Below are 16,407 nucleotides of genomic sequence, written 5' to 3' on the forward strand. Positions count from 1 at the left end.
AGGGCAGAAATCTAGAGAAAGCACAGGATTGTTCAGAAAATGACTGATAGAATAATTATCCTATTTAATTACCGTGGCACCTGATGTAAACCGGGCCCAAATGATCCCAACAGCCCCCCTTTTTCCATCTATCTGAATATAAATCAAGCCAACAGCTCTTAGTTTAAGATGTAGCCTGATATTTCCTGCAGAAATGGCAAGCCAACTGAAAGTAGTAATTGCTTGTAAAAGTTATGTCCAAAATTAGATAAGAAAACAAAACTAAGTTCTTTTTAATGTAACTCTTTAATTCTGCATGTTAGTCTTTGTTTGCTTGCCCACGGAGGATAGAGTTTTGGGTGAAGAATCAGAAAAGATTGTCAATGTTTATTGTATATCCATGTGTCTATGGAGGGAAGAAGGGATTTAAAAATCAGCTTAGTTACACAAGCAGGATAGGTGTGTGTGCCCTGACAAATTGAGGATATACCCTATGCCAGGCACTGACAATCTACTGGGGATATAACAATGAACAAAACAACGTCCCTAACCTCAGGAAGCTTAATTTCTAGTTGAAGATGTACAATAATAATAAACTGTAATATATAATATGTTGGGGGAGGACCAATGCTATAAAGAAGGGGAAAAGCTGGGTAATAGAGATTGGGAGTGTTAGAGAGTGAGGGAATTGCTATTTTTTTTTTTTTAAGATTTTTTATTTATTTATTCGACAGAGATAGAGACAGCCAGCGAGAGAGGGAACACAAGCAGGGGAAGTGGGAAAGGAAGAAGCAGGCTCATAGCAGAGGAGCCTGATGTGGGGCTCGATCCCATAATGCTGGGATCACGCCCTGAGCTGAAGGCAGACGCTTAACCGCTGTGCCACCCAGGCGCCCCCGGGAATTGCTATTTTTTATGCAGCTGGTCAGAGAAGGCCCTGGTCCCAAGGTGGTATTTGAGCAGAAACATGCCAGCCGGCAGGATATCTGGAGGACTAGCAGGGGACTAGAAATCCAACAGGGGGCAAAATCAGTGGAAATGAGGTAGCATATGTCATGATGCTCAAGGAACAACAAGGAGGCTCCTGTGGCCCCTGTGGCTAGCCAGAGCAGAATGATCAAGGGGGCAAAGAGCAAAGGGGTAAGAGATAACGTCAGAAAGGGAGCGGGAGACGGAAGATCACAAAAAGTCTTGTTGTCCATGGTAGGAACTTTGGCTCTTTTTAAAAATGAATCCTTTGGAGGATTTTAAATGGAGCAGTGACTTACATTTTAAAATGATCATCCTGGTTGCCCCATGGAAATTAGACAAAAGTGAGACAATAGCTGAAGTTGGGAGACCAGAAATGCAGAAGGTTATCACAACAATCCAGGCAAGAGGTAATGGTAGCTTAATACCACATCAGTGATAATGCGTTGTGAGCACTCCACAGAAATGGGATGCACCTCCATTCAAAGTTCGGTTCAGATGTCAAGACTGATGATTACACACACACACACACACACACACACACACACACACACACACACATATCAGAAGGGCATGAAAAGGCTTATTATTCATACAACATGGCTTTTTGGAAAGAACAGGACACACCTCTTAAGATGGCCCACAAATGGCCCAAGAGAGCAGGAAAAGAGACACTTGGGGTTCTGAGGTGCTTAGTAAGTGGGGCTGAATGGAGAGTTCCCACACACGGGTTTGAACCTCCCACTGGTGTCCAAGGTAGGAGCACTTTCCTGGATGTGGGGCAGAGGAACAGTGAGGCTTAAAAACTGTAAGCAGTCAAACACCCAAAATGGAGTCAGATTCTCTGTATAATGTAGAAATGGTAAGAAATGATCAGCTTCTGGAATTGTCTTTAGGACCAAGGTGTTAATATTTACACCTGGAATGAGACTTGGGGTGTCAGCATAAGACAGAAGTTAGGGATAATTTCCTCTCTCCCTATGTTTTGGCAAATGAAAAATTTTAAAAACCTAAAAAATCAATAATAAAGTTGTGTTATTTGTTCATGGGGTTTTCCCTCCTACTTCTATTTTGAAGGTTTTATTTAAATATAAAGACTGTGTCCTTTATTTCTCTTTAATCCTCTTTGACCTCCCCAACCATTTTTTTCTGGAAACTAGGACAATGTTCTGCAAGCAGGAATATTCAAAAAATACGTATTGGTTGAAAAGATTTACAGTGATATATTATTAGAGTTTTATGTTGACTTAAAACTACATGCTACCTTGCTTAGCACTCAAGTCAAACACTGATGTTAAATGACATTCTCTTAAATATCCTAAATTATAAAACTGGGATTTCATATCATTATTTATCACAGATACACTTAAATATCTGGGGTACAATAAAGAATCTCTTACTTACAACTTTTATTTCAAAAGTGACCTTTTATTATTTAATAGCTAATTAAGGAGGCAGCTGTGTTATAATAAAAGTGTCCTAAAATAGGAACCTAGAATTCTTGGTTTTATTCCCATTTTTGCCATAAAGCAGGGAAATGTGTGGTCCTGGGTACATAGGTTCTCTTTTCTGAATCTCATCAGTAAAATGAGGAAACAGGATTCAGTAATTCCCAGGGTTATTCCTCCAGTGACACTATGTAAGTGCTGACAGCAAATGTGAAAGTTTCAAGAACACTTGAACAATTGCATGGATTCACACAATTAATTGGAACAAAACCCTTCACCTTTGTCTTGTCATGTACAAGTGAAGTGGTTTTATGGCTGGAGAAATGCAGAGGAAACATGTAGTCCCCAAGTCAGGAGACTTTATGAGAACTATTTTTAAATGTGATTTTTTTAATGCCCACGTACGTCTCGTAGAAAATAAGAAAAATACTACACGGTATAGAGAATATTTAATGAAAATGAATAGAATGGATTGGGTTCTACATTCCCGATCTCTTGAGATTTAGGAAGAATGAGCTCAATAAACCTATGTTATTAAAATTTAACTTTCAAATGCTTCACATACCTATAGTCAAGTGTTTTATATGTTACTCTTTTAAAACAAAAGCAAACCACCTAAAATCAGGTTGGCCCTAGATTATTAATCTCAAATATAAAAGTATTATTCAATATAAAACTTCAAAAATTATGACTATAGGTTAGATATCCCCTGTCAAGAGAAAAGAAAATTTTACATGTAATTTAAAAAAAAAAAGTTAAAGTTGGAAAATTATGGCTAAAAATACTATAAAGCTATAATTCTACCTTGTCCTTTTGACAACTAAGGATGCACTTTCAGAACTGATATAAACTGATTTAGAAAAAAAAGTTGTCTCAGAGACAGTACAACTTACTCCTGCTGAAATGACTCTCTTAAATGTCTCCAGTGGTTATCTGATGTATCCAATTCTCTGTTCTATGAGAAGAATCTCAGCCTTCAGTTTGCTCAATGCCTGACAAATTTGTAATTACTTTGATAATTCAGTTTCCAATTCAAGTCTGATCATGCCTTGCATTCTAGTTGCTTTTCATGGACCTGTCCGTGTTGCCACAGACGGCGTTTTGGAAAGAAAGGCTGTGGCTGCTCGTCTTTGTACGCCTAGAACCTTGCACGGTGCTTAGCACATGAGAAGATTTCAGCAAATGTTTGCTATACTAAATCAATGGGTTCCATCCAAAATCAGTGATTGGAAACTGAACCTTGGCAAACTAAAACCTAGTCGTTTGCTAAGTGATTTAGATTCAGCGATTAGAAACACTAAGTTGGGTTACAGAAGAGCTACTTCAATATTTACTAAAATGGAAGATATTTTTGCCTAAGAGAGAAGACTGGGAAATTTGTCAGCAATCTGTGTGAGCACAGAGATGGCATGTGTCCTGGAATAGGAAAGAATCGATGGGCTGGAAGCCATATTAGAGACAGGTGAGTATCAGTCCCGTATTACAGCTAGAAGGGAGTTTCTGTAGTTCCATAAAATAGTCTTAGAAAAAAAGAGTTCCCATGCTGTTTGTATTTTATTCTTGGTTAATTTTATTTACCTTAGAATCACTGGTCATTCTTAAAAATTCCAACTCCAACTGTGCTGAAGGTTAATAAAGTTAAGATTTTTTTTTCTATTATTGGATCACAGTTTTAAAGAGTGAATAGCAGCAATGATAATGGAAGGGAGAGGACAGATACAGGTCATGGAATTTTACAAAATATTGCTTGGAGATCCATGTCCCACACCTCCCCTCTGTTCAAATCTTGGAAATTCCATGTTTTATTATAAGGATCAGCAAGTGGGGCTGATACTAACAAAATAAAATTTCCCCAGATAAGCAGAGCTTATCTCCGTTTGTGTAACCTACTTGTCCTTACAGGTCTCACAGCTTGATGGCCACCCCCAACCATCAGCACTACCAACATTTCTGGGGCCAACCTTGACCTTAGGCAGGAGGGAGATATATACTAGCCCAGTCCTCTGGGGTTCGATTTTAAGTCACCTAATGAAAACTTGACTCTAAATGTGGCTGCTGATGTTGATACCTTAGAGTTTGTTCAAAGGTATGTTCTAAGACAAAGATTCCACTCCAACACCCAGTTCGTTGTTAAGGGGCTTGAAAAACCAAAGCAGGGCAAGGCTGGGCTTGGCATTCTGATGGAAGGAAGGAGAGTGTTTCTAGGACGTAACTCAAGGGAATGGCAGGAGATAAATATTCACTCAGAGCAACATCTAAGGCAAAAACATCACAGAGTGGCCTTCCCAGTTGGCAAAGCACAGAGGTAAGAATCACGGTATTCAGAGGTTTCGGTTGGTAAGCAAAATTCCTAACTATGTGGCCCTATGCTTGTTTCTAGACCCTGGACACTTTTTTTCTCCTTTTTTTTGCCTTCATATACCATTCTAGCCCCGAGGCAAGACAAGGCTCTGGAAGCTTTACCTTGATAAGAAGCAATAACTCCTTTAGACCTGTATTAAACTAATTCATTATTCCAGAAATCTTTATTGCCTATTTATTGAATTCCTTATGTAATTATAAGTGATTGTTAGGCACTGTTGGAGGCATTGTGACAGTAGCATTAAAAAAAAAAACAAGCAAAAATGTCTGCCCTTTGAAGTTTATATTCTGATGGCTTTCTTCCTCCATCTACTGCATGATACCAGCCCTCCCAGAAAGAGTCTATGGTTGCAGCCTACGGCTAGCTTCCACCTACAGTAGCAGTGGTTAAAGGGCTTACTGTGATCCCTGGTCCTTTGATATGTGTGTGTGTGTGTGTGTGTGTGTGTGTGTGTGTGTGTTGTATGGGGGGGAAGGGTGGAGTTGAATAGCAGTGGGCGATTATATTTGCTTTCCAAATATCAGTCAAGGAAACTCAATAGAATCTTGATGCCATTAATGAATCTTCTCATAAACACATCCCTATATGATGAGAAAATAGGTTCCTAAGAGGTACTAATGATGCTGGTCTGGAATCGCCTACTGTGTAATGCTGTTGTTGACGTCATATTTTTTATTAGTCAAAGCTTAGGTAAAGAAACAGAAACACTTTGGGGTTTTTAAAGCAGAAACTGACACGATGCAGAGAATTAGATGCTTATAGAATAGCTGGAAGTTGTGTAAGAAGTAGTTTCCTGTCTGGGCCTCCAGGAACAGTTCTAGAACAATAGGTCATCACTGAAACTACACCAGGAAGAAAGGACACCACTGCCACCTCTGAAACTGCCACTGTGCAACACACAGAAAACTGGATGATGGACACTGAAACATTACGTCAGAAAATCTGTGACCACAATGGGGTTGGGGGGCTGGGGGGAGGGCAGAAAGATGGCTTCCGCTCTGCTTTTGCCATCCCAATTTTCTTTTCTTTTCTTTTTTTTAAAGATTATTTATTTATTTATTTATTTGACAGAGATAGAGACAGCCAGCGAGAGAGGGAACACAAGCAGGGGGAGTGGGAGAGGAAGAAGCAGGCTCACAGCAGAGGAGCCTGATGTGGGGCTTGATCCCAGAACGCCGGGATCACGCCCTGAGCCAAAGGCAGACGCTTAACCGCTGTGCCACCCAGGCGCCCCTGCCTTCCCAATTTTCTGCAAGTGCATCTAAATTAATTTGGTGCCAGAACCCTAGCTGCAAGAGAATCTAAGAAGGCAAAATGGAGTTTGAGTGATCCAATTCGTACTATCCAACACACTGCTTAACCTCCACAGTAAATCTATGAAAATGCACTCCTGGGTCTTCCACCCTAAAGAACCAGTGCCTGGGCACAAACACTGACATATTAGCAAACACTTACCCCGAGTAATTCTCATGATTAGGAACATTTGGGAAACATTAATTAGAGGGATCAGGATGAAATCTTGGATATACAGTCACATTATACATATTCAGAAATTATTTTTTTTAATAAAGGATTTTTTAAAAGAAATATTAATCCATGCTTATACATAATTTAATCTGATGAACATGACTGTACTCTGATTCAGAAAGTAAAATGCTTATCACCTCAGGTAATTGTTCGCTTTGCAATGCCAAACGGAAAAAAGAAATTCTCCGCTCAGTGTTTTGCTCTCTCTACTTCCTCAAGTAATTGGGGCAAATATTGACAGTTTGGTGGCTGCATTTTATTACAGGAGTTTGCCTAGTGCTCTCTCTGGGGATATTTCAAAATAATGTCCCATGCAAACCTCAAAATTTATTCTTTTCTAGTTTGCAAGCTAGGAACAGTTTAGCATCATCCCAAAGAAAGAGAAATTTCTCATTTAGGAGAGCAAAAATGCATTTTCTTTCTTCATATAAGCAACAACTTCCATTGAACAAATTATTGCATGTGGCTTCTGATGATTTATTGATTTAAATATATTAAATTGCTCAATTCAAAAATAAGTGGGAATTTATAATTCAAAGTGAAATATCAAATCAACCTTGCATATAACCTTGTTCACAGTGCCTTACACAATGTTGGCTGGATTAATGAAAGATGAATTCCCTGTGCTGATATACTTTGCTAAAATAATGCCTCTGTAGCTATTTCCTAAAGTGACTTGAGTATTTCCCGGAAATATTCATGGTTTCTGAGGTTTCCTCAAATGTGAATTTCAATCATATAATTAAGAGATTGTTTTAGTCACAGTAACACTGGCTGCTCTAACGAACAACTCACAAATCTTAGTGGCTTACCACAATAAAGGGTAATTTCTCATTCATGTCATGATCCAGTTGAGGATTCAATGGCCAGCCTTCCACATTAGTGATTAGGAATCCAGTCTCCTTGCATCTAATGACTCTACCATCTTCTAAAGCAGGGTCAGAAAATGTTTTCTGTAAAGGGCCAGATGGTAAATATTTTAGGCTTTGTCAGTCAAGAGGAAAAAATCAAAGATATTATCTAGATATTCACATGACAAGAGAGAAAACAAATTTCAACAAATTTGTGAAATTCAAAATACGGTAACTAAGTACATATGTACAATTCTTAGTAATACAAGTCTACTAATAAAAAAAATGAAATTATTTTGTTGGGGGTTATACTTTTGTTTAATGAAGGTTTAAAATTATTATTATTATTACTTTAGCCCTATGATCAAAACATTGCAAATGTTTATCAATTAATGCTGATCTGTAATGAGATTTTTTTCATATTTCATCTTTTCACATGGATAAGTTTTGCCAATACAGACATTAGTCCACGAATGTTTGATTTTAATTGACCATATTCTTCTCTTAGAAGGCATTTTCAGGATACTATTAGATTTTTCTCTTGCCTTTTAACCTGTCATTACACGGCAGACTAATCACTTGTGATTGAAGACTAGAAGGAAGCTCCTCAATTGAATGATTATATGGATTTTGAAATATGGAAATTTCTTTTGCACTTGCATGGAGATACCAAAAAACATTGTTGGAACAGTAGTTTGAGCTGGTAAAACACATCACTGCTAGTTTCTGTGGGATTGGAGATTTTGGTGTTTTGTTTCAAATTTTTATTTAAATTCTAGTTAGTTAATATATTGGTTTCAGGAGTAGAATTTAGTGATTCATCACTTACATATAACACTCAGTGCTCAACACACGTGCCCTCAACACCCATCACCCATTTAACCCATCCCCCCCACCTCCCTTCCATCAACCCTCAGTTCTCTATAGTTAAGAGCTCCTATGGTTTGTTTTCCTCTCTCTCTCTCTTTTTTCCCCTTCTCCCACGTTCACCTGTTTTGTTTCTTAAATTCCACATATAAATGAAATCATATGGTATTTGTCTTTGACTGACTTTTTTTACTTAACATAATACACTCTAGCTCCATCCATGTCACTGCAAATGACAAGATTTCATTCTTTTTGATGGCTGAGCAATATTCCATTGTACACATATACCACTTCTTCTTTATCCATTCATCAGTCGATGGACATTTGGGCTCTCTCCATAGTTTGGTTATTGTTGATAATGCTGCTATAAACACTGGGGTGCATGTACCCCTTCAAATCAGTATTTTTGTATCCTTTGGGTAAATACCGAGTAGTGCATTTGCTGCATTTTAGGGTAGTTCTAACTTTTTGAGGAACCTCCATACTGTTTTCCAGAGTGGCTACACCAGTTTGCATTCCCACCAACAGTGTAAGAGGGATCCCCTTTCTCCGCATCCTCACCAACAGCTGTTGTTTCCTATGTTGTTCACTTTAGCCATTCCGACAGGTGTGAGATGGTATCTCATCATGGTTTTGATTTCCCTGATGATGACTGATGTTGAGCATCTTTCCATGTAACTGTTGGCCATCTAAATGTCTTCTTTGGAAAAATGTCTATTCATGTCTTCTGCCCATTTCTTAAATGGATTATTTGTTTTTTAGGCATTGGTTTTGCTAAGTTCTTTATGGATTTTGGATACTAACCCTTTATTAGACATGTCATTTGCAAGTATCTTCTCAAACCATTCCATAGGCTGCCTTTCAGTTTTGTTGACTGTTTCCTTTATTGCACAGGTTTTTATCTTGACAAAGTCCCAATAGTTCATTTTTTATTTTGTTTTCCTTGCCTCCAGAGACATGTCTGGTAAGAAGTTGCTATGGCCAATGTCAAAGAGGTTGTTGCTTATGTTCTCCTCTAGGATTTTTTTTTTTTTTAAGATTTTTTATTTATTTCGACAGAGATAGAGACAGCTAGCGAAAGAGGGAACACAAGCAGGGGGAGTGGGAGAGGAAGAAGCAGGCTCATAGCGGAGGAGCCTGATGTGGGGCTCAATCCCACAACGCCGGGATCACGCCCTGAGCCGAAGGCAGACGCTTAACCACTGTGCCACCCAGGCGCCCCTCCTCTAGGATTTTTTTTTTTAAGATTTTATTTATTTATCTGACAGAGAGAGAGAGACAGCCAGTGAGAGAGGGAACACAAGCAGGGGGAGAGGGAGAGGAAGAAGCAGGCTCCCAGCGGAGCAGGGTACCTGATGCGGGGCTCGATCCCAGGACCCTGGGATCATGCCCTGAGCCAAAAGCAGATGCTTAACGAATGAGCCACCCAGGTGCCCCTCTCCTCTAGGATTTTAATGGTTTCCTGTCTCACATTTAGGTCTTTCATCCATTTTGAATTATTTCTGTGTATGATGTAACAAAGTGCTGCAGTTTCCTTCTTCTCCAGTTTTCCCAACACCATTTGTTGAAGACACTGTCTTTTTCCCATTGGATATTCTTTCCTGCTTTGTCAAAGATTAGTTGACCCTAGAGTTGTGGGTTCATTTCTGGATTTTCTATTCTGTTACATTGATCTCTGCGTTGTTTTGTGCCAGTACCATATTGTCTTGATGACTACAGTTTGTAATAATGCAGTCTGGAATGGAGACTTTAGTTTTTGTTTTAAATTTACAGCACAGAAAATACATAAAACAGCTTGAAATCACTTGTGACTCAAACATTAGTTGTTACGGAAATAACTTTATGCAGTGTTTTCCACATATAAGTGCTACTTTGCCATGAAATTTTAGGTTGAATTCATTAAATATTATCAATACTATAGAAAAAGTTGATATCCGGGATGCCCAGGTGACTCAGTCAATTAAGCATTTGCCTTCGGCTCAGGTGGATCTCAGGGTACTAGGATCAGGCCCCCCATCAAAGCCCTGCATTGGGCTTCCTGCTCAGCAGAGTCTGCTTCTTCCTCTTCCTCTCCACACCCCCGCCCCCGCTTGTGCTCTCTCTCAAATAAATAAAATCTTTTTTTAAAAAAAGCTGACTTCCAAAGCTATTCAGTATTTGATAATAGTGGCTGAGTGTAGTTTTCCTTGTTCAGAAAAATTTCCATTTTGACTCTGTTTTGACTCTATTTATCTTGACAATAAAATACTAACACTGCTAAACCATCAAACTGCTGTAGTAGGGCAAGTCAGGATATCCAGCTTCTGTTCTTCATAAAAATTCACGGAGCTGATGATGGATAGATCCATGAGATCAAAAAAAGTACACTGCTAGCACTTCTGTTTCAGTAACACATGATAGATTCAAATATTTTCTGCAAAATCCCTGCTCATGAATAACATAATGAACAACCATGGGCTTTAAATACCTTATTTTTTCACTACTTTTGTGAATTTGTCCCACTAAGCCTTTCTCTGCCCCACACGTACTTTTACCATGTCAGTTGTATTACGTCTTAGCAGATTCTACTTCAGGTTGTGCTGAATTAATGTTTTCTCGATGTCTCTGAAAATGTGTTCACCTGTCGTTGCTCCACTCAGATGACTCAGTAATTTTAAACTTGGGCATCAGATAAACAACTGAGTAGTGTAGGTAACATTTACTCTTCAAGAACCAAGAGAAACCACTTAAAATTATTTGCCTTATTGTTTGGTTTTGGGAAGTTCTAGGTAAATCAACTATCAATATTGTTCCCAATAGCCTCAATGATTTGAGCAACTCTTCTCATCAGAAGAGTCATAGTTTTGAATTCATTTTCTCTGGACATATTTCTTCAGCTTCTCCAACACAATTTAAAATTAACTACATCAGTAAATAGCTCTCTTTGCTTGGCCAGCAAATGAGCCACTGAGAAACTTACTGAGGTTGAAGCCTCATTGTTTTTTGTTGGCTTTATTTTTGTGAAGAAAGTCTACTGTAATAAGATACTTTGTTCTTCTTTTTTCTGGACATTGCCTTCCTGTCACTTGGAAATATTTTAATGTGTCTGGTAGCATCAGTGCGTATTGCATTAGTTTCCTTTTGCTGCCCTAACAAAATAGTACAAACTTAGTGACACCACACAACACAAATTTATTATCTTATATTCCTGGAGGTCAGAAATCTAAAGGGAATCTCACTGAGATAAAATCAGGTGTTGATAGGGCTGTCTCTCTTCTGGAAGATGGAGTGGACAGCCTGTTTCCCTGCCTTTCCTAGTCTCTGCAGGATTCCTGAATTCCTTGGCTCTTGGTCTCCAGCCAGCAATCCCATTTCTTCTAACTTTGACTGTCCTGCTTCCTTTTGTGTAAGGACCACTGTGGTTACATTGGGACCACTAGGATAATAACGGTCCTAATGTCTTCCTGGAATGGTAAGATTCTGAACCAAATAGCTAGAACTGCAGGTCTGCTGTTAAGGGATTTTATATGAAATAGTTTAAAATATCCCTTATGTTCCTAATATGAAGAGCCATTTTATGTCATGTTGGCATAGATTGTTTTATAAAAGGAAAAGTGTTCTTAATGGTGTTTCAATATTTGTGCTGAGACAAAGTAAGTCATTACTTTGCACTAGGTGGTTTGGCCACTGAAAGAATATTGTATCACCAGGGAAACAATCTTATTTCTTTAGATGACAAATTTACGTTTTACCAAGTTCTTTTTGCTTCTGTTCATTGATTTCTAATTGAGTTTATGGTTCAGGCTGGGAATTGAGAAGTTATTTATAGTAGGATAGGTAAACCTCAGCATATTATATAAAATGCACTGTGTTTAAAAACTGTTGTGTTTAAAAAAATCATTTTAAATCCCTCTTTACAAACACTAAAGTAAAAAATATCTTTCAGGTTGTAAGCAGTGGTAGCAGTAGTAGAGTATTGTACAGTCGATGTTAAATAAAAGCCCAAATTGAAATGAGCAGAAAACAGAATTTGGTCAATTTGTGACCTCATCTTTATTTTTGTGTTTAACACTTTGAAAAACAAGATTCTTGGAATGGATTAGTATATTCTGTTAAAGATTTACAGTGATTCATTTTGCTTACACTGTTGCATCACAAAGGATTCATCCAGGGACCATGACCTGCAGGTGTATGTATATATTTACAAAAACAAAAGAAACACCCCATCCATTGGGATATAGGGTAGCAGTCACAAACTGAAGACTGCAGCTCACCGAGGAGCCATACCCTGATTCCCAAAGTTGGTTACAGTGAATCTTACTGCTTCTGTGACAGGATTTATTCAGACTGCTACACTCTTCATTTGCTGTAACGAAATGCCATTAACCTACTGATTTGTAAATAAAGTTCTGTATTTAAATTAAATTTTTAAAATCTCTCTCCCTCTCAAGATCCTTAATTTCATTGCATCTATAAAGTCCTTTTTTGACACGTAAGGTAACATTCACAGGTTCAAGGAATGAGGATGTGGACATCTTTGGGGGAGGAGGAGGTACTCTTTGCCTACCACAGCTAGAAGGTTTTTGCATAAAAACACAATGCTTTGCCACCTAATTTGGTAACAAAATAATCCCCACTCCATTTTGCCTTAAAAGTGTACCATTTGAAGGTCACCTTTCTTTTCACTTCTTGTTTTGACTTGATGAGTATGTACTAAGAGTAAAAAACAATAAAATGTCACAGTACAACGCTATGCACAGCACTGAAAATGCTGATCAGGTTTGCCTGCATCCCTGCGGTCTATAGTGCACGGAGTCAGCAGGGCACAACAAGGAGAGCACCGTACACATACGGTCTCTGTTGCAACTATGCAACTCTGCCACTGAAATGCAAAAGCAGACGTAGACAATATATAAATGAAAGTGAATGTGGATGTGTTCCAATAAAACTTTATTTATGACATTTCAATTCAAATTTTATATAATTTTGAATGCTGTGAAATATTCGTATCCTGTTTTTGTTTTTTTTTTTTTTTTTTTTTAATGATAGTAACATGTAAAGCCATTTTAGTTCTGGGCTTGTACAAAAGTAGGCAGTGAGCCAGATTTGGCCTGTGGGCTATAGTTTTCTAGATTTCTTCTAGGACTCAAAATCCTCAACTTCAGGAGCTTGTGTTGGGTTGCCTGCTATTAGACTACTTTATTTCTGCCCACATTTCATTAGCTAGAACTCAATTACTTGGCCATATTTAATCGGGTTGGGAAAGGTAGTTCTTCTGTGAGTCCAAGACAAGGGAACATGGATATTGGTGAACAATAGCATTTCTATCATACCTATTTCCAGTAACCAAATTTTCATCTTATCCTATTTTTCCACATGTAGATTACACTCACTTCTACAGTCCAATTCAAAGAACAGGGTCTCAGTAATGCCTGTCCTTTACAACATAGCAGATATAGTTCCTCATAGTCCTGTGATCTATGAACTTAGTATCTGTCCCTGACATCCACCATAAAAAACAGTTTCATATGAAAAGAGTAAAAAGGGAAATATAACAGTTATTGGTCAGGGGTAATGCAGCTAGACAAACATTGTGAAGGCTCCCAACCTCGAGAACAGGAGAAGAACCACGATTCTTCCCTAAGTGTGCTCTCTGTCAGGAACTCTTGCACATTATTCTCTCAGGCATAATTCTACCTTGATTCTACCCTTTGCAAGGTTCTTCCTTATCTCTTATCCTCCTTGGCATAGCTGAAGTGTGTTGTGTCTTCCTTGGGGATGCAGAGCTTTGACAGCCCACTGTCTTTCCAAAGATTATTTTAATGCTTTCTAATTACAAGCTCCCTTGGAGCACCCTCATGGTTTTACGTGCATGCAATTTCCTCATGAACGAAGCTTCAAATTTATTTGCTTGAAGTACCATGTGCCTATAACCACATCCAAAGATGCTTTCCAGACATTGGTCTCAAATCAGCTTGACTTTATTGTCTAATTCCTTTACTTGTTTTTTTCTTAATTTAATGGTGGCTAAAAATGGCTATTATGTGATGTTTGCTGAAAGAGCCTTAGTTACTTTGTTCCACAGAAGTTTTTTGGTGACTCAAAACCTTTCTCAGTCACATCCCTTACTGTTTGGGACCATTTAACGGCCACATTTTTAGATTTTTTCCTATTCTCTCTCATTTCTTCTTGCAAAGTGGCCAGCTCTTTCTTAAGCTCGTTTCTTTCTTGTAATACCTTGCCCAGGGCAGACAGCACTAACGAGGAGGATACACTAACTACTGCTAACACTGCACTACTAACATTGTTTCCTAACTTGTTTCACCAGAGGTACCTAGCGATAAGCACAAGGTCTACCTACCAAATAACTGCTCGCAACAGATAGTGGCAAATGTCTTTTTCATAGCATAACGCTTTCCTGATTTTCAGTCTGCTGACCACCTTCCTTCTGATAAGCCACAGTCTTTAATTTCCACTGGAAAAATGTAGGTATTAGTTAGGCTAAGGGCTCAGCAGAGGGCCCCTGGCCTCTCCCAGGTCTCCTGGGTTGCCCGTGGAGGCAGCGGTGGGGGTGGGGAGGTCTCTCCCTGACCTCGCCCTCCCGCCCCCTGCCTCAGGGCCTCCGCCGCTGGGGCCACTCTCGCTCACCTCTTGGCCGCGGCTGTGAGTGGGCCTCCGTGCGGCGGGGAGGGCCCTGCTGCCCCCCGCGGCTTGTCGCCTTGGCCGTGCCAGGGTGCGGCGCCCGGCCCCTCGCGGTGCCCCTGGAGCGCTCAGGTCGTCCCTCGGATGCCGCAGGCAGAGCGGCGGCTGTTTCCGGTTCCCAGCGACCCCAGGGTCATGGTGCCGGTGGGGTGGAGGAGGAGCGGGTGGAGCCGGCAAGGCAGGCACGACCGTCCCCTTTGCGGGGCAGGCCGTGTGTCGCCGGTCTGTCTGCACGCCTGCACGCCAGCTTTCGTTGTGGGTGGAGCTGGGGACACCGCGCTGGGCCCGGGAGGCCCACGGTTGTGCAGCTAAGTGTGTGTGCGCCTCCGCCGACTTGCTCTTGCCGGAAGCGTCGGGTCTTCCCACCAGCACACGCGTGCGTTTGCGCTGTGCAGGATTTTCACGGGCGCCTTGAGGCGGAGCCATCCCTGGCCTTCGCCCGCCCGCGCTCAGGATGGCCTCTGCTTGCCCGGGGGGCACACCCACGAAGCCCTGGTCTCTGATCCTCTTTGCCGCCTTATGGGATATGATGGATGGAGATGACGCGCCCTTGGTGAGAAAGCCTTTGCTGGTCTTTGGAGAGGGGGGTGCCTTGGGGTACCAGACCACTCAGTTGGTGCCTTGGGTGCCTTGGGGGTACCAGACCTCCTCTTACCAGCGTAGTGGCCGCCCATGCGACGATGGCTGGGTGGGGGCAGGGCCCCTCTCCTTCGCAGGAGGGGTCCGGAGGCCCTGGCAGTAGGGCCAAGAGCTGCTCTTAAAAAAATAAAAATAAAATAAAATAAAAAGAAGAAGAGGAGGAGGCGGTGGAGGAGGAGGAAGAAGATTGAGAACAACAAGAACGCACTGTGTTAGGGATATATACATATTTTTTTAGGAAGTGAGCCTCACCAAAATTCAGTCAGTTTGAGTGATACGACAAGGATGTGAACTCCGGCAACACGTTCTTGGTTTTTAAACAACTTTCAGATCTTTCAGAATATTTAGGAGAATTCTGGATAACTGGTCTTGATACCCCTCCAATAACCACGAGACACAGATTTGTTTAAGGACGTGAACTAAAAAACAGATGCCTGCAAAGCCTGGCATTTCTGTGAATTGGGGTAAAGGCTTGACGCCCAATATTGTCCCAGTGAGATGGAGAATGGACCACTTTAGAGGACAGTGGGGAAGAGTGGCCGTAAATAGGCAATATTTTCTTAGAGTTTGATATAAGGATATATATGGTTGATTTGCTACAAAGGAAGTGAATTCTGATGCTCTTTCTGTTTTGGATTTTATGAAGTCTAGATCTGTTCCTTTCTTACAGTTTTGGTGTGTCGGAATCAGGTTGTTTTGCAATCTTTCTCAAACCTTTCTGAACTGATGCCTCATGTTTCTCTGCAGGGCTTTGGCTAAAGAAGCACTCACCAGACCTCCCTCTGATCCAGCTATAATGTTCCCAGAGGAGCTAGGACAGGACTGGACTTCCCAGATCCCTGGTGAGCTAGATTTTGCAGCTGCCTCCAGGCTCTGCAGGAAAATTTATGTGCTTGAATAATAATGTATGCAACGGGTTCTGGAAGAGAAATGTAGGGAGTATGACATATATCCACTAACGGGAAAGGATTGACTCATTTTGGGGATCTGAATAAATGAGTATCTCCTGGGAAGTAAATTCAACGGGCTAATTGGTAGCAAACTAGTGGTTTTAGGTTGCTGTTAGTGGCTTTTTGTAAAACAA

At 40.4% G+C, this 16,407-nt stretch overlaps 1 protein-coding gene across 1 annotated transcript in view; it reads right to left on the bottom strand.

Moving 5' to 3' along the window:
• The window catches only part of LOC123001231 (uncharacterized), a 67,691-nt gene extending 52,581 nt beyond the window's left edge, over positions 1–15,110 (bottom strand). The window contains exons 1-2 of the mRNA XM_048216871.2: positions 14,631–15,110; positions 7,098–7,238 (exon numbers count right to left, since the gene is read on the bottom strand). Coding sequence (XP_048072828.2) covers positions 7,098–7,238; positions 14,631–15,110 — 621 coding nt within the window. The remainder of the gene's footprint in view (positions 1–7,097; positions 7,239–14,630) is intronic.
• Between the last annotated feature and the right edge of the window lie 1,297 nt (positions 15,111–16,407).

This window comes from Ursus arctos, unplaced genomic scaffold (assembly GCF_023065955.2).
Source record: "Ursus arctos isolate Adak ecotype North America unplaced genomic scaffold, UrsArc2.0 scaffold_26, whole genome shotgun sequence".
Classification (NCBI taxonomy): domain Eukaryota; kingdom Metazoa; phylum Chordata; class Mammalia; order Carnivora; family Ursidae; genus Ursus; species Ursus arctos.